At 53.7% G+C, this 17,872-nt stretch overlaps 1 protein-coding gene across 1 annotated transcript; it reads left to right on the top strand.

Annotated features, from left to right (window-relative positions):
- The first annotated feature begins 365 nt into the window (after positions 1-365).
- Positions 366-10,418, top strand: TAC4 (tachykinin precursor 4). Its single transcript, NM_001082165.1, is given in 4 exon segments — positions 366-488; positions 4,296-4,389; positions 8,336-8,389; positions 10,048-10,418. Coding segments are annotated over 4 exon segments (303 nt in total). The 3' UTR covers positions 10,080-10,418.
- Positions 10,419-17,872: the final 7,454 nt, after the last annotated feature.

Below are 17,872 nucleotides of genomic sequence, written 5' to 3'. Positions count from 1 at the left end.
GCACCTGCCACTGGAATGCAGCCAAAGGTGAGGCAGGTGTTGCAACAGAGTGTTAAGCCTGGGATCAAATGTTAGGGGGAGGCAGGGGGAGGGTCTGACCCCTTCTTCTGAGCAGCTTCGCTACCATTGGCCTTTCCAGCGGAGGGGGGGGCACAGGCAACATGGTGGGGTGGGGTGGGGTGGGGAGGCCAGGAGTGTTAGATAAGCTGAAGGAAGCGAGCAGGATAGCTGGGAGGACCAGAGAGCAGGGGGAGCGTGCCCCTCCTACACTCGAGCAACCCAAGGGCAGCCCAGAGCCTGCTGAAGGTGGCGTCTTAAGGCCAAGGGGGGCTCCCAGAGGGTCCCAGGGCAGAGCAGTGCTCACCATGCCGTCCAGCGTTACCTTGCTCCTCCTGATGGGGCTGTCTGTGTGCACCTCGGCTGAGGATGGTGGAGAGGAACAGACACTGGGCGCTGAAGCAGGACCCTGGGTAACCGTGACCCTGGAGGTATGCTGGGGAGAGGCTCAGACCAAGGAAGGGGGTGATCCATGCTGGAGGGGTCGCAGAGGTTGCCAGGGGAGCAGATTGTGTGTGTGTGCTGCACACTGGGTTTAGGTTCAAGCCACACGGGAGCAGCAGTGTGTGTGTGTGTTGGGGGGGCAGTGGGGTAGGGATGGCGGCATTTAAAAAACACTTTAGCACATGCTATGTACCTGGCACTGCCGCGTAACACTGTGTATAAATGCTAGCTTATCATGTTTATAAATGCTAGTCCTCATGTCGACCTCAAGGGTGGGAACCGTGACATTTCCATCGCACAGAGTGGTCAGACTGCTTGCCCAAAGCTGCAGAGCTTCCAAAACAACCACACGCTTTGCCCGAGGACTTGTTCTGTGCGTCTGTGCCTCAGAGTTTCCGGAATTTGCTCAGGGCATCAACTTGAGGCAGGACTGCAGGTTTGTCTCACATGGGGAAATTCTTTAGATTTCCTGACAAGGACTGGCTCGTGGTCTCTCCTACTGACCTGAGTACTGCCAGTGGGGAGAGACCTAAGGTTGGAGACCCAGCATCCACACCAGCCCCTAACCCTGCCCGGAGCTCTGATGGCTCAGAACCGGGTGACGAAGAGCCCAACTTATGGGAGTTCCCAACCAGACAGCGACAGAGACGGGACACAGACACAGGGAAGTAAGAGACTGGTGCCCAGCGAAGGTGTCCACGGGGCCAGGGCTCGGCCTGGCTTCTCCCGTTCCCATGGTTGGGGAGCACACTGGGGCTGGCCTTGGCTTGTGGTCCGAGGGCCACGGTGAGGCCCCCTGGAAGCTCTTAGAAACGGGGCCAAGGCAAGAACCAAGCATGGACGGCCATGCACGGCAAACTTCCTTTTTGGTTTGTCCTTGAGAGTGTGCACAGGTAGAAGGCAGCCTGGCTGGGAGACCTGGGTTCAGACCTCGACTTCTGCACTGCCTCCTGCAGTTTCCTGGCCTGCAAATTTGGGGAGAGGGGAGATGATCCCCCAGGCTTTTCTCAAGCTTTGATACGCTTCGCAGGGTCAGTGCCTGTCCCGGCCCAGAGACAGAGCAGGCAGCTCAGGGCAAGGTCGTGGAAAGCGTCATTAGCAACGGGAACTAGCACTGCTGCCCCTCCCCCCCACACACACCCCGCCCTGGCAAGCTCCTCACTCTGCAGTCGTGGCTAAGCCTTACTCTCAGTTCACTTCCTTTAAGGTCCTGGTGCTTCCCAAGATGGAGGGCAGGGGATACGGGAGGAGAGACTCACCACCTGCAGCTATTGGGTTGCTAAGCACTCATACAAACCAAGTGCCGAGGTGACGGTTGGGATGGGAGCACCTTCCGGGACGATCTGGCAGCCTCCCTGGCTCTCGGGCCTCCCTGCCTGCCGCCAGCCCTGGAGCTGGGGATTTGGGTTTCGGGGTACAGAGGGGTGGGTGTGGCTCCTGATGGCCTCCTAGCCCATGGGCAGGAAAGGGTCAGGCCCACAAATTCCTAAGCGGCCCTCCTCTCCAGCTCACATTTGAAGCTGCCTTTTACCCAGGCAGAGTGGTTTTCATGGGCTTTTCAGAAATGGGTCCAAATCTCCAAAGAGACTTTTCTGGTTTCTGGCCCGGCCAGGTGACTCCAGCCGGAGACAGCCTCCCCAGCCCCTGACATCTCAGGAAGGAGACAGACTGGGAAGGGCTGAATTGGTAAAATGCTTAGGAGACAATCCCCTCCTGACCCTGAAATCTGGAGCAAGGCACGCTGGGAATGGCAGAGGGGCTCCCACGGCTGCTGCCCCTGCCCCAGCTCCTGCTGGTCCCGAGAGCTCCAGGGGACCCTGAGGGCACTGGGAAGGAAGAGCACCTTTCCCAACCCCAGCTCCCTGCCTTCTGGCCGGCTGCCTGTGTCGCTCTGGAGAGCAGGAAGGCTGGGCACAGAGAAGGGACTCCTGTGGGACTCAGGTTAAGGCAGGGGAGAGGGCCCGGGCTCGGGTCACGGAAGCAGTGGAGGAATGAGGACTTCCATCCACAGCCCCTGTTCAGGGCACCTTGCCCCATCTGCCCAAGGGTTAAAATGGCTGTGCCCAGGGTAATAGCTTCCACTCCCAATCCACAAGCCAGGCTCAGACTCTAGGGCCGGGGGAAGGGCCTGGGGGGTGACAGGAGAGCAGGTACAGAGGTCAGGAGGAGAAACAATCCCGTCCTGAGTGCATGGGCTGCCCCCTCCTCATCTGTGCTGGGAACATCGCCCAACGTGGAGCCGAGCCACGCTCTGGAGCGACTCCGAGTCTGATTCAGCCACTTCCTGTGTGACCTTGGACAAGTCAGTGCACCTTGTTACATCTCAGGTTTTGCATTTGGGGGAGATCATAGTTCCTACTTTTTTTAGGATTTATTTATTTGAAAGGCAGAGTTACAGTGGGGGTGAGGCAGAGGCAGAGAGAAACAGAGCGATCTTCCACCTGCTGGTTCACTCCCTAAAATGGTTGCAACGGCCAGGGCTGGGCAAGACTGAAGCCAGGAGCCAGGGCTTCATCCGGATCCCCCTTGTAGGTGTAGGGGTCCAAGCACTTGGGCCATCTTCCGCTGCTTTCCCAGATGAATTAGCAGAGAGCTGGATCAGAAATGGGGCAGCCAGGACTCAACCAGAGCCTCTGTGGAATGCCGGCACTGCAGGCAGTGGCTTAACCTGCCGCCCACAGCGCCGGCCCCAGTTCCTACTCTCATGGTGGCTGTTGGGATTAAGTGAAGGGCTGGCGTTGTGGCACAGTGGTTAAGCTGCTGCTCGGCAGCCCCTGTCAGTGTGCCTGTTTTGAGTCTTAGCTGCTCTGTTTTCCATCCAGCTTCCTGCTGACCCTGGGAGGCAGCAGGCGATGGCTCAAGTGGTTGAGTCCCTGTCACCCATGTGGGAGACCCAGATGGAGGTCCAGGCTCCTGGCTTAGCCTGGCCCAGCCCTCGCAATTATGAGCACTTGGGGAATGAATCTGAGGAGGGAAGATTTCTCTGTCTCTCTGTTGCTCTGCCTTTTAAATAAATAATCTTTAAAAGAAAAACCCCATGCTTTTTTTTTTTTTTTTACAGGCAGAGTGGACAGTGAAAGAGAGACAGAGAAAGGTCTTCCTTTTTGCCATTGGTTCACCCTCCAATGGCCGCCGCAGCTGGCGCACTGCGCTGATCTGATGGCAGGAGCCAGGTGCTTTTCCTGGTCTCCCATGGGGGTGCAGGGCCCAAGCACTTGGACCATCCTCCACTGCACTCCTGGGCCACAGCAGAGAGCTGGCCTGGAAGAGGGGCAACCGGGACAGAATCTGGCGCCCCGACCGGGACTAGAACCCGGTGTGCCGGCACCACTAGGTGGAGGATTAGCCTATTGAGCCACGGCACCAGCCTACCCCATGCTCTTAACCAGAATGGTTAGTAAATAATCAGGAAGTTGTAAAGGAAAAAAAAAAAAAAAGATTCAATGATTGGACTGCAGGAGCAATCAGGAGGCCTGGGTTCAAGTCCTGGGTCTGTCTCTCTCTGCCCAGCTGGGTGACCTCTGAAAACTCATTTAGTGGCTCTGCACCCTGGTGTCTTCATGTGTAAGATGGTGACAGTTTTCACGGAGTCTGGGCGAGGAGTAAATGAGTACTTTCGGTAGGAAAGTGCCAGGAACGTAGGAGGTGGGATGTTGGCCACGGCTCACTACCATAATGCACTGTGTTGTGTGAGGCACGCGCAGGTGCCCAGTGCGACGCAGAGCACGGGTTCAGTGACCACGAGTGGCTCTTGTTGACACTGTGGTTGCTCAAGCTCCTCTCTGCTTCCCCAGGCGGGCGCTGTCGCCAGCATTCAGCTCCAGCTGCAGGAGGTGAAGAGGGGCAAAGCCAGCCAGTTCTTCGGGCTGATGGGGAAGCGGGTGAGAGGTGAGTGACACAGTGGGGCCGGAGCCCAGGGAGCAGTGGTCTTGCAGCACCATGCACGGGCTCCAGACCAGGCCAGCAGGGGTCGCTCGTGACACGGGGTGCGGTGCTATGCATAAATGAATGACCAGCCAAGCAGGACACTTTGGGAAGTGCTGACGGGTAACAGGTATAAAGCAAGGCTGTCCCCCAATTATAGTCACCCCGAGGGTGGGGGCAAACGCTTTGTGCTCGGCTGGTGCCCGTGGTGGGAGAGCAGGAGCCCTGGCACCTGGATGGGAGGCAAGCTTTCTAGTCAATTCTGTCAGGCTCACGCAGTTACCAAAGCAACCCTGTTTCCTGAGGGCGCTGGCAAGGTGGAGTCCTGTCCTGCGGGGACAAGGGGACAAGAACGTCAGAGAGCTGTCTTCTCTTATTGCCAACACTGTGTGCTGCTAGTGGAAGAGCTTAATGTTGGTGAGGGGCTGACAAAACTGGACTCTTCTACACTGTAATATCCACCAAGGCTGGAAAGGGGCAGCCTTCCGACCAAGTCTCGCTTCAGGGAATCCATCAATAGAGAAGCTATTGCTACACGAACCCAGAGATGTTCGTACCAAAGTACTCATAACCGACATGGTTGTAATGGCAAGAACCTGGGTATAACACAAAGAAAATCAACAGAATGGTCAAAGTGTATGGGAGAGAGCGGGGATGGCCAGCACTGTGGCACAGTGGATTGAGCCATGGTTTGCAACACTGGCACCCATACTGGAGTGCTGGTCTGAATCCCAGCTACTCCACTTCCATTCCAGATTCCCTCCAACGTGCCTGGGAAAGCTGCAGGTGATGACCCAAGTACTTTAGCCCTGCTACCTACGGGGAAGACCAGGATGAAACTCCTGGCTCCTGGCTTTGGCCTGGCTCAGACTAGGTCATTGCAGCCTTTAGGGAAAAGAACCAACCAGTGAACAGATCTCCCTGCCCCCTTCCTCTCTACCTTGTCACTCTTTCAAATAAATAAACTTTTTTTTTTTTTTTTGACAGGCAGAGTGGACAGTGAGAGAGAGAGAGACAGAGAGAAAGGTCTTCCTTTTGCCGTTGGTTCACCCTCCAGTGGCCGCCGCGGCTGGCACTCCACGGCCGGCGCACCGCGCTGATCTGATGACAGGAGCCAGATGCTTCTCCTGGTCTCCCATGGGGTGCAGGGCCCAAGGACTTGGGCCATCCTCCACTGCACTCCCTGGCCACAGCAGAGAGCTGGCCTGGAAGAGGGGCAGCCGGGACAGAATCCGGCGCCCCAGTGTGCCAGCGCCGAAAGGCGGAGGATTAGCCTAGTGAGCTGCGGCGCCGGCCACAAATAAATAAACCTTTCAAAAAATGTATGATGGGGGTGGGTGCTGTAGCACAGCAGGGAAAGCTACCACTTGGAATGCCCACATCTTGCGTTGGGGTGTTGGTTCAAGACCTGGCTACTCTGCTTCCAATCCAGCTTCCTGCTAATGCCCCTGGGAAAGCAGTGGATAATGGCCCATGTACTTGGGTTCCTGCCACCCTTGTGGGAGAGCCGGATGGAGTCCAGGCCCCCAGCTTTGGCCTGGCTCAGTCCCAGCCCAGTCCCAGCTGTGGAGGGCAGCTGATTTTTTTTTTAATTGTATAAAGTACATCCACAACCTTGTGGACATTAAAAAGGACAAAGTGTGTGGAAAGATATGGAAAGACTTCCATAAAACATGGTTAAGCAGAACAGTACACCTGATAGGAGCCTACTTGTTTTAAAAAAAACTACAGTTACACACTCTCACACACACACACACACACACACACATGCAAATATATGGGGAAAGTTCTAGAAGGCTAAATATCAAACTGTGAATAGTGGTTTCATCTGGGGCAGGAAGTAAGATGAGAAGGAGAAAGTAGAGGGATTTTAATTTTTCCTGTACAAACCTTTTTTTTTTAATATAGTGGGCATGCATTCAAAGACTGCTTTTGTAATTTTAAAAATATGTTCTAAAAATAGAGAAAACCAACTTGTGACCAAACACTTTTGGCTTTAGTTTCCTCCACTACAAAATAAGATCTGGACTGGGCCATTACAAGGTTCTCTTGCAAATTCAACAACCCAGGAGGAGCAGGGGATGGGAGGATAAGACAAATATTCTAAACTTTATTTATTCATGAGGCAGAGACAGAGTAAGTGACACAGACAGGTAGAGCGCTCCCGACCATGGGTTCACTTCCCGAATGCCCATGATGGCCAGGGCTGGGCTGGGTTGAGACTGGGAGCTGGGAAGTCCATTCAGGCCTCCCAAGTGGATGGCAGGGACCCAACCACTTGAGCCATCACCTGTTGCCTCCCAGGGTGTGCGTTAGCAGGAAGCTGGAATTGGGAGCAGAGCTGGGATGAGCCCAGGCACTCAGGTGTGAGATGAGGGTGTCTTAACCTACTACAGCAAACATCTGCCCCAAGAAATCCTTCTTGAGCATGTGTTACACTCACGCAGGATTAAATCGCCACACATCCTCCGTATCACCAGCAGGGAAACTAAGGATCAGACAGGTTAAGTACTTTTCCCAAGGATACCCAGCTGACTCCTAAGTCAGTGCACTGCCCACCACTGCACACTGCCTCTCCTGGGCATGTCCCTACTGCCACATGAGGATAACCACCGAGTGACTGGAGTCCCTCTGAAGCGTAACCAAGGTGCTGAACTCCAGAGTCCTGAGCCTTTCCCACCCCCCCCCCAAAGACCCCACAGAAGTGGACAGTCCTCCTCGCTTCTCTCTCCTCCCCCAGGAGTACATCTGATGCAGCCTGGGAGGACTGGGCAGAGCCGCCAGACCGCCTCCTTAGCGTGCCCGCAGGGAAAGGTCTCTGCCGCTGGCCACTGACTAGCCAGGGAGGTGGGGCCGGTGTGGCTGGGCCAGGCTTTGTGATGGTCCACGCATGCCCAGGGAGTGTTGCTGGGACAGGAGGAGGCAGGGAGGAGTCTCGTTCTGCCAAAGTTTCAAAATTACCTCGGCTCTAAAGCCCTGATCTGGAAAAATGAATCGGCCACTCAAAACATCAACCCCCTGTACCCAGAAGGCTCTTAAAAGCACAGATCTGAAAAGCCCTGCCCTGCTTAGAACGCTTCAATGAAAAGGGAGAAGCAAACCAGCCTGTAGCCACCACGTGCTGTGTTCTCTTAGGGTCAAGTCCAATGCTCCAGCATGATGTACCACATCCTGAGGGGGCTGCCCTCACTGACAGAGGTCCGGTCCCATCTTGGTCAGCTCTCCTGCCCTGCTTGTCTGCCCAGTGGGGCTTGTCCCCATGGCCTGGGCACTGTGTTCTCCTTGGCACATGGTGCTCGAGTCCCCAGCCCCGAAACCTCTCCATGGGCAGGCCCCTGGTCTGCTACCGTTGCCTTCCCATGCCCAGTCTGTTTCTGGCCACTAGGGGCCAGTGCCATGGCGCAGGTTAAGCTTCTGCCTATAGTGCCGGCATCCCATATGGGTGCTGGTTTGAGTCCCGGCTGCTCCAGTTCCAATCTAGCTCCCTGCTAATGCGCCTGGGAATGCACCAGAAGACAGCCCAAGTCCTTGGATCCCTGCACCCATGTGGATAAAGCTCCTGGCTCCTGGCTTCAGCCTGGCCCAGCCCTGGCTGTTGTAGCCATTTGGGGAGTGAACCAGCGGATGGAAGATTTCTCTCTCCCTCTCCCCTTCTCTCTTTGTAACTCTGCCTTTCAAGTAAATTAATTCATTGAAAAAGAAGTACCCACTAGGTGTTTGAGGAAGAGCGGGAGAATGGCGAAGAGGAAGGCACTGATGAATGAAATCAGGGAATGAAGGGACATCCAGGAGAGTTTCTCAGCTCCTGGGAGGACTGAGACACGGCTCATTTGCAAAACCTCAGCTCTGCCCTTGCCCTGCTGTTCCCAACACAGCCTTCCCCTGATGCATCTTCTCTCTCCCTTCCCAGGGTATCAGATGGGACAAAGGGGCCTCCTGGGCAGAAGAGCATCATCCACAAAAGGTAGGTGGGGTGGAAGCTTCTAGTGGGTAGAAAAGCATTATGGGAAAGTGGCCAGACATGTTGTTGCCAGGCAGCCTCCCCAGAAGCCATCAGGCAGGGGCAGTCAAGGTGCAGGGGGGTGGTCACTTTGGTGACCCCCCAACAGGCCAAGGCACACTCTGCCCCCCACGCCCCTACTGCCAGCTGAACCTAGAGCATGGCTGGAACACCCCCTTATTCTCTCAATGTGAGGGTGCTGTCGTCGACTGTTAGTGAGCCCAGCCTTTAGTCTTAGGAGACTTCCTGTCTTCAACAACTGTAAGTAAGCGCAAACCACCCTGGGAGGGCTAACCCCTCAGCGGGTATCAGCTAACACCCAGGGCCAGGCATGAGGGAAGAGGGTGAATCAGGCTGGGGGAAAGATCCCGGCTCAGGGAGGAGGCAGTGGGGGCCCAAGCTGGGCAGATGTCAAGCTGAGCTCCAGTGTACCTTCCCTAGTGTCTAAGCTCGCCTCCAGAGCTGCGGATTCTGGGCCCCTCCCCAGCTCCCCTGATGGAAGGAACACCTGCTCACTCCAACACGGGCTCCTGGGAATAAAGATGGAAGCATCCTCGATTTCCCCTTGAGGGCTTTTTTTTTTTTTTTTTTTTAAAGATTGATTTATTTGAAAGGCAGAGTGACCGACACACAGAGAGTGCGCTTCTATGCCCAGGTGCACTCCCCAAACAGCCTTAACAGTAGGGGCTGGGCCAGACTGAAGCCAGGAAACTGTAACTCTATCCCTGGTCTCCCACGTGGGAAACAGGGACTCAAGTATTGAGCCACCATCTGCTGCTTCCCAGAGCATTAGCAGAGAGCTAGACCAGATGTGGAGTAGCTGGAACACCGGCCGGCCCTCCAGGGTGGGGTATGTGGGAGACTCCAGTAGTGATTCAGCTTGCTGTGCCACGGTGCCCATCCCTTCTCCTGAAGTTTTTTTTTTTTTTTTTTCAAAGTGTTTGAACCACTCTATTCAAAGGTCCATGAAGTCACCCCAGTACCAAATAGAAAGAAAAGCCCTTCCATGCATGGTGTGGGCAGGGAGTTAAAGTCATCATTTCGGGCTGGCACTGTGGTTCAGCCACTTGTGGCACCGTGTCCCCCATTCAGATCCCAGCTGCTCCACTTCCCTCCGATCCAGCTGCCCGCTAATGCAGCAGAAGATGGCCAAGTACTTGGGCCCCTGCCCACCAACATGGGAGGCCCAGATGGCGTTCTGAGCTCCTGGCTTCAGCCTGGCCCAGCCCCAGCCATTGCGGCCATCTGGGGAGTAAACCTGGTAATGGAAGCTCTATTTCAAAAAAAAAATTTTTTTAAGTCATTTTTCAGAGATGGAAAACAACTTGCCCCAAGTGCCACAGGAGTTAACAACATCCAGGACTAAACGCTGCCTCCTGTTTCCTGGTCCCAGGCTGCTCCCTGTCCCCAGGAGGGCCCTGAAATACCGCCTCCCCTCCTTTAGAGGAGAGCCCGTGTTGCAGAGGACCACAAATGAAAACCCCAGCGGTGGCAGAAGAGCCTGCAATCTTGGCGTCTTAGACAGTGAGGGGACAGGGGCCCTGAGGGTGGCCAGGGAAAGCTCTCAAGAGTGGAGGCAGACAAGACGCCCCTAACGCCGTCACGTCCTGAACTCTCCCCAGGCAGCGTGGACGAGGACCAAGGGGCCGAGTGACAGCCACCTGCACGTGCTTCCAGAGGACGCTCCCTGAATGCCACCCCTGAGCAGCCAGGGGCCAGCTCCTGTCCTTGTTCTCCTGTTCCTAACACAGGCGCTCACAGGAGGCCCACACTGACGTCATGGGGTTTCTTCCAGGACGCTGGGTGACCTTGGCTATGCCCCGGGCCTGTTCGCTTCATTCTCGGGCATCAGTGTGCTGCCGTCACCCTGCAGGGCAGCAGGGGCCCTGCCCGCCCTTGCACTCAGAGCTCTCAGCTCATGGCACGGCGGGAGCAAGCCTTGCATGCTGTCCCCACTGTGCCCAGCACACACTGGGGGCTCAATAAATGAATGACCAGTGAGTGGCTTCTCCTCTGGCACAGGGCAGAGGGCAGATGGACGGGCTCTGCACACTCTCCAGGTCTCACTAGCATGCAGCAGGAAAGACTGCACAGCCCTGGGCCCACCCTCAGGCAGACTTGGGGTGGGTGAAGAGGAGATGGCTAGAAACAGAAAAGGCATCCTGAGGAGGGATGGGGGCAGGGGTGGGGTGGGGTCACTGGAGTGAAAGGGATTTGAGGGGGGCCTCTTTCTCTTTAGGATCCTACACAGCCCAGCCCAGACAAAGGCACTCTCCCTCCCCCAGTCAGCATCTCAGGGGTTCAAATCCACGCGTCCCCTGATCGTTTGTGGATCCTCCAGTACAAGGCGGCTCTTTGACCAACTGCGTTGCCTTTAGGATGGTCCCTCTCTTCTCGAGCTCCAGGGAGCGCTCCCGAGGAGTGAAAACGGCCCCAACTTCAGGGGCTCCTCGTCTGATGGGGCAACCGCTGTCCCTGTCCTAGTTTACAGGAGGCTGGGGACGCACACCAGCCAGCACGCACACCAGCAGGCTCAAACCCTGGGCTGTATGTGGAGCTGCTCTGTGTCCCTCTCTCAGGGCCAGGGATGGGGAAAGGGAGCCAGGCTGCTTGGGGGTGGGAGGTGCAGTGGGAGAGAGGGCAGGACCCTTCTCTGGGCACAGGGGAGGCTTTAGTGACAGCAGAGGCTGCAAGGGAGAGACCGCGTGGTACGGCACAACCAGCAAGATCCTTTCTTCTTGACCTTGGCTGTGTATTGTGAAAAACAAATCAACCCCGGGCTTGTTTGCTTCATTCTCATCCCTTCTCAGGGTGCCCAGTGACAACTGTGGGGGTGGGGACCAGGCAAGCTTCCTCCTTGGAGTCTGATACTGCTTCCGTTTCCCAGTTAATGCACCTCTGATGCCATCCTCTCCTCCGGACAGGCCGGGCATCCCCAGTGCCTACCCCACCCCAACCCGGTGTATGCTTCCAAGAGGTAGTTCACAGCACTAACACAACTCGGAGAACCAGCGAAGAGGGCCGCAGACTGACTCTGTGTTTGGAGTTCAGGACATTTAGGAGCAAGGAAATTGCCATTTAAGGGAGTCTCCCCTACATGCCGGCACTTCACCAGGAACTCCAACGGGGTGGGATGGAGAAAGCAGCACGCAATTAGCGCTGGCCCCCAGAGACCGCACAGCCCTGCGGCAGCGCCAGGGTGTACTCGTCCTGTGCAAAGCCCACAGCCTGCTCTCCAGCTAGATCTACTTCAAACCCACCCTGGCCACTCGAGCTTCCGGTTTCTGCACACCCATTCCTCGTCTCCCCATTCTGGAGCATTCTTGTCCAGATGTCAATTCTTCCCTAAGTGACTTCCATCCCGGGAACCACCCATCTGTCCCCTTAGTACATGTTAGAATGTGGAGGTCAAAATTAATGATTTGTCGCAATAATGCAATCTCAAGGGCAGAGATTACATCTTTGTATTCTCAGTTCCAACAGTGGGGCCTGGCACAAGAGGTCCTCACAGAGTGCTCTGCAGGAAGGATCCCCGTATCTTGCCCTCAAGGAGTCTGCCTCCAGCAAGTCATGAGATGCCAAACCCAATGCAAGTACCCCAAATAGCAGCAGCTACCACGTACTGAACACACAGTTCTCCAACATAACCTGCCCCCAAGGCCTCACCCCCACATCTCTCCAAATGGTACCTCCACACACCCAGCTGCTCAAGCCAAAGCGCCTAGGAGTTACCCTCAGCTCCTAAAATACGTCACTCACTGTTGTGCCTTCCAAAATTACCCTGGAACTCTTGCCATCTTCTTTATCACTGTTAACTCCAGCCACCTTCATCACCCCAGCCCGGAGGGCAGCAGCCTCCCAACAGACCTCCTTGTTTCCCATCTAACTGCCAGCAACCCACCCCCATAATTTCCTCACCCAGAGCTTTCAACTTGAATCCCATCCACCCCATCTTGGCAACCAATCAAGGCTGTCCTAGGGTAACCATGCCATTTGCTGAGGACTCCCAGGCCCTGTGCTCTCTGGTCTCTCCCTTCTCAACTGCCACCAGGCTCTCAGTCTCACCCCCCTGCTTGCCTGCCCGAGTCTGGACACTGAGCAAGTCTCCCCCTTCTCTTCCGGCTGCCTCATCTTCCAGGTCCAAAATAATGGCCCTTTGGGCAGGGCTTCCTAGTCCCCAATCTAAATCAATCCCCTCCTGCTACACTGTCACGACACTGCAGTGATCACAGTTGGAAATGCATCCCAGGGGCTGGTGCTGTAGCACAGTGGGTTAAGTTGCTACTTGGGACACTCACACCTGTATCAAAGTGCCTGGGCTGTGTGCAGCCCCACTTTTTTTTTTTTTTTTTTAAGATTTTAATTTATTTTAAAAGTAGTGACAAAGAGCCTGATCTTCTGTCTACTGTTTCATTCCCCAAAAGGCCACAATAGCCGGGGTAGAGCAGGCCAAAGCCAGGAGCCTGGAACTCCATCTGGGTCTCCAACACAGGTGGCGGGGGCCCAAGTCCTTGGGGACATTTTTTGCTGCTTTCCCAGACCATTAGCAGGGAGTTGGACTGGAAGTATAGCAGCCAGGACTTGAACTGGCATGCTGAGAATGGGATGTGTCACAGGTAGCAGATTAACCTGCTGTGTTGCAATGCTGGCCCCTACCTCTGCTTTTGGTCCAGCTTCTGCTAATGCCCCTGGGAGGCAGCAGCAGGTGGCCCAAGCACCCAGCTAAGGGCCCATCCCCAGCTTTTGTAGGCACCTGGAGACAACCAGCACCTGGAAGGTATCTGTCTCTTCTCGTCATGCTTTTAAATAAATAACAGGTTTTAAAAAAGGATTCGTATCTAACACGACCCAGCCAGGAGGCTGCTAGAACCACATCTTTTGTGCACCACTAAACATCCAGCTCCCAGAGCCTAATGGCACTCAATGAAAACTTGTTTACTGAAGGAATGAATGAAAGTATGTCAGGCATTTTGCAGATAAGGATGAGGCGCTTGCTTGGTTACACAGGAAATGGTGCAGCCAGGGTTCCAGCCAAGGTGGCTTGACTCCATATATAATTCAACACGGACCCTGAACTGGATGGTCTACACTACAACAGTAGCGAAAAGTCTGAGTTTTGAAGATCTCACAGGGAACTTTTTTATAGCTGAGCCTGTCTGGGTAGGAAAAGAAATACTTCCAAAAGTCTAACCCTAGCATGCCAGTTACTTAAGAGCATTCTCCCAGAACAAATAAGTTCAGAGGTCATAGAAAATTCCAATGGACATTCTTTTTTTTTTTTTTTAAGATTTATTATTTATTTATTTGGAAGTCAGAGTTACATAGAGAGAGGACAGGCAGAGAGGGAGAGAGAGAGAGAGAGGTCTTCCATCCGATGGTTCACTCCCCAGATGGCCACAACGGCTGGAGCTGTGTCGATCCAAAGCCAGGAGCCAGGAGCCTCTTCTGGGTCTCCCACGCGGGTACAGGGTCCCAAGGACTCAGGCCATCTTCTACTGCTTTTCCAGGCCATAGCAGAGCTGGATCGGAAGTGGAGCAGCCGGACTTGAACTGGCACCCACATGGGATGCCAGTGCTCCAGGCCAGGGCGTTAACTGCTGCACCACAGCGCCGGCCCCCCAATGGACATTCATTCACTGAAGGTGCTATCGTATTTAACTCAGTGTATTCCACTTTAATCTGACCCTGCGCCCTTTAAGAGAACACACTTTGAGGAATGTGGGTGCAGAGGCTTTTGCAGCAAATACAGGAAAGGGGTAACAGACTCATCCAACTGTATGTTGAGGCCGTGAGTGAGGGAACGATGACAGCTACGGAGGCTGAGTCAGCACGGACAGACCTGAGAGTCAGGATCAACGTGACCGGATCCACCAGAGTCCTGGAGCAGGAACATGCTAAGCCATGTCTTCAGAGCAGAACAGCCTCTCTTCCTGATCCACTTAGAAGAGGTGCCTAAGACTTCTAAGATCAGGCAGGGACCTCACAAGAAATGTGACCGACAACCCCAGTCATGGCTTAAAACAGTGCTTCTAGGGCTGGCACTGTGGCGTAGCTGGTAAAGCCACTGCTGGCGACACCAGCATCCCATAAGGGCGCTGGCTTGAATCTCAGCTGCTCCACTTTCAATCCCAGCTCCCTGCTCATGCACCTAGGAAAGCAGGTGTTCCAAGTGCTTGGGCCTCTGCACCCATGTGGGAAGTGAACCAGCAGATGGAAGATCTACCTATCCTTAATATTATGTTTCAAATAAAAAAAAAATAATAACAACAGGCCGGCGCCGTGGCTCACTAGGCTAATCCTCTGCCTGTGGCGCCAGCACCCCGGGTTCTAGTCTCGGTTGCTCCTCTTCCAGTCCAGCTCTCTGCTGTGGCCTGGGAAGGCAGTGGAGGATGGCCCAAGTGCTTGGGCCCTGCACCCGCATGGGAGACCAGGAGGAAGCACCGGGCTCCTGGCTTTGGATCGGCCATAGCGGCCATTTTGGGGGTGAACCATCGGAAGAAGACCTTTCTCTCTAAATCTGCCTGCCAAAAAATATATATATAAATAAAATAAAACAAATCTTTTAAAAATACTTCTCATGATTCTCTTTCTTCAGCTTCCCATGGTGTCTGCAGGGATCACTCATAAGGCTGCATCAGCTGGGAGTCTGGCTGGGGCACCTTGGTTTGCCTACATATGGTCGGCCAGCATTCAGTAGTTTCACTCCGGCTTCTGGTTTGCAAAGTTTGTTTCCAAGAATAAAAGTGGAAACTGCCAGAATGTCACTTCAGTAACATTCTATTAGTCCAAACAAGTCCCAAATCCAGCCCACAGCCAAGAGGAGGAAAAACAGCTCTTCTTGGAAGAGCCAGCGTGTGTTCCCGGGGTGGGGGGCCATCTGTGGACATGATCTACTACACCTCTGTGCCTGTGAGGTAGAGTGTAGGCTTCTGATCACTGTGGATAGAGTGATAGTAAGTAGTTTCCAGGAAAAAAAAATCCCTAATTAAGAACAAAGATTGGCTTCTTGGAATGAACATGACTTGTCAAGGCTGAAGGTGTTTACATCTCACAGAGACCATCTGGGAGGAGCCATGGAGCCAAAGTTGGGCAATAATGCAGGTTATTTTCTCCACTCTTGGGTAGAAGTAAACAGTCTCCCGAGCCCCCGACGTGGCAGTGCGGCCTGCATCTAAAGGTGTTGCACAAGAAGGAAGAGAAAGCCAAACTGCACTTTCAGCACTGGGACATTTTACACCACCAGGCAAGCCCTTGTTTCTGTCTTAGTGGCATTTATTGGCATTTTTATCAAAGATACCACAAAGGAAGTAGGCAATTATACTGTACCCGTCGGCAGGAAATGGTCTGTAAGAGCCACTCACATGGAAATGTGTGGCAGAAAAAGCTGGGAACAGAACCGGTGGAGGTCCAATGCTACAATTCCATGATCCCAACAGCAAAGGGTTGTTCCTAGAATTCCTAGCATATCACACACTATCACTTAGCAAAAGGATTTTTTAATAGTTCATTCTCCACCGACTGCCAACCCTAAAAATAAATTCCTCTGGTTCAAACCCCTTACAGGCACAGGAACTGTATTCCTATGTGTAGTAAGTCATGCAAAGCTCTGTCCATACAACCGTCTGCTAGGACACTAATGCTCAGGGCCACAGGGAGCCAGGCCTTCTCCCTGCTGCCAGCTCACCTTACTCCAAAGGACTGGCTGAGCCTGAGCCACACTAAACCACTAGCTTGGGGTTCTGGGGTAGGAGTGAGGCAGACAGAAGGTTCCTGCCTTCTTAAGCCAGGGTCTCTTAACTCAGTGTCCAGCAATGGGTTCAGAGGCACAGGTTTCTCAATGTGAGTACATATTGGCACAGGAGCATTAAAAAATTCAATGTTTTGATGAGATTCTAAAAGATCAGAAGAAAAAAAGATCACAGTTGAGAGTAACGCTGCCACATTTTCATACTCCTGAATACACCACTTCAGTGCCATTTAACTAGTGGCTCTTCAAAGAGAAAAGGCAGGGAGACTTGAAAAGTTATTAATGTGTACCCAAAAAAGCTGACTTTCCCGTTTCATGTTCCAGAAAGAGTATGTACAGTGGGCAAGCTGTGGTTTATTTTTGTATACTGGTTTTAGATGCTATGCAACCATGACCTCGATCTGAACCAGCTGGCTTGACGTGGGCAGCTTCATTTGAGGCCATTCCTAACCCTGGGCATGCAACTTGCCCAGAACTATAGGGACAAATCAAAGTCGAGGACAAGTCATAAGCATCATCTTGCCATATAAAGGGAGTACTGTAGTTTTAAAAATCACTAGGAGCAGGCATCTAGCCTAGCAGTTAAGAAACCCACATGCCACACTGCAGTACCTGGGCACAGTTCCCAGTTTCAGACTCAAGTTTCTTGCCAATGCAGACCCTGGGTGGTAGCAGCAATGCAAGTAACTGGGTTCCTACTACACACATGGGAGACCCGGATTATGTTCGAGCTCTGGTTCTAGCCAGCCCCAGCCATCAGGCAAGTGAACCAGCAGCTAGGACTCTCGTCTCTTAAAAAATTACTGGGGCCAGCGCTGTGGTTTAGGGGGTTAAGTTGCTCCATTTCCAATCCAGCTCCCTGCTAATGCACCTGGACAAGCAGAAGATGGCCCAAGTGTTTGGGCCCTGCACTGATGCTGGAGACCCGGAAGAAGCTCCTGGTTCCAAGTTGGCCCAGCCCCAGCCATTGTGGCCATTTGGGGAGTGAACCAGCAGATGGGAGACCTGTCTCTCCTCTCTATAAATGAATCTTTAGAAAGAAAGAAACATGGGTGTCTGTTAAGCAAATCTAATTAGAAGGGAGGATGACAAACCATTAAAGAAACAAGAAAGGTAAAGCACACGGTAGAGAAGAGGCTGTGAGCTTTCCATCTGGACAGAGCAGAATGCGGATTCCTGGCGCCATTGCTCACTCCCACCCCCGGCTCCAGGAGAGGTGCTTCCACTGCGCGAGTGCCAGCTTAGATCAGGAGTACTGCAGACTTGCGCTCTGCTAAGGCAGGAGCCCAAGCAGCCGAGCTCCTTTTGTGCAAATAAAAAAGGAATTAAAGAGGACTTTGAGTCTCCCTCGAGGTTGCCAAGGGAAGTGAACATTGTCCCCACATCTGTAAGGACTGTACACCAGAGAAATCTCCCTTTTACTTTAAATACTTTGTATGTCATCTGACAGGCAGAGAGACAGAGCTCTCACCCGCTGGTTTACTCCCCAGGTGCCCGGGGAACAAGGAACACAATCGAAGTCTCCCACATAGGTGGGAGGGACCCAGCCCCTGGAGCCGTCACCTGCTGCCTCCCAGGATGTGCATCTGCAGCAAGGCAGGCACCCCGGAACGGGATGCAAACACCCAAATACCCGCCCACTTCCTTCCTTCAATTTTTAGAGGTGGCAATCATTGGAGCTGGAGATCAGTACTGTGCCC

Source organism: Oryctolagus cuniculus, chromosome 17 (assembly GCF_964237555.1).
Source record: "Oryctolagus cuniculus chromosome 17, mOryCun1.1, whole genome shotgun sequence".
In the NCBI taxonomy this organism is placed as follows: Eukaryota; Metazoa; Chordata; class Mammalia; order Lagomorpha; family Leporidae; genus Oryctolagus; species Oryctolagus cuniculus.
This window is presented reverse-complemented; position numbering and strand designations above follow the sequence as displayed.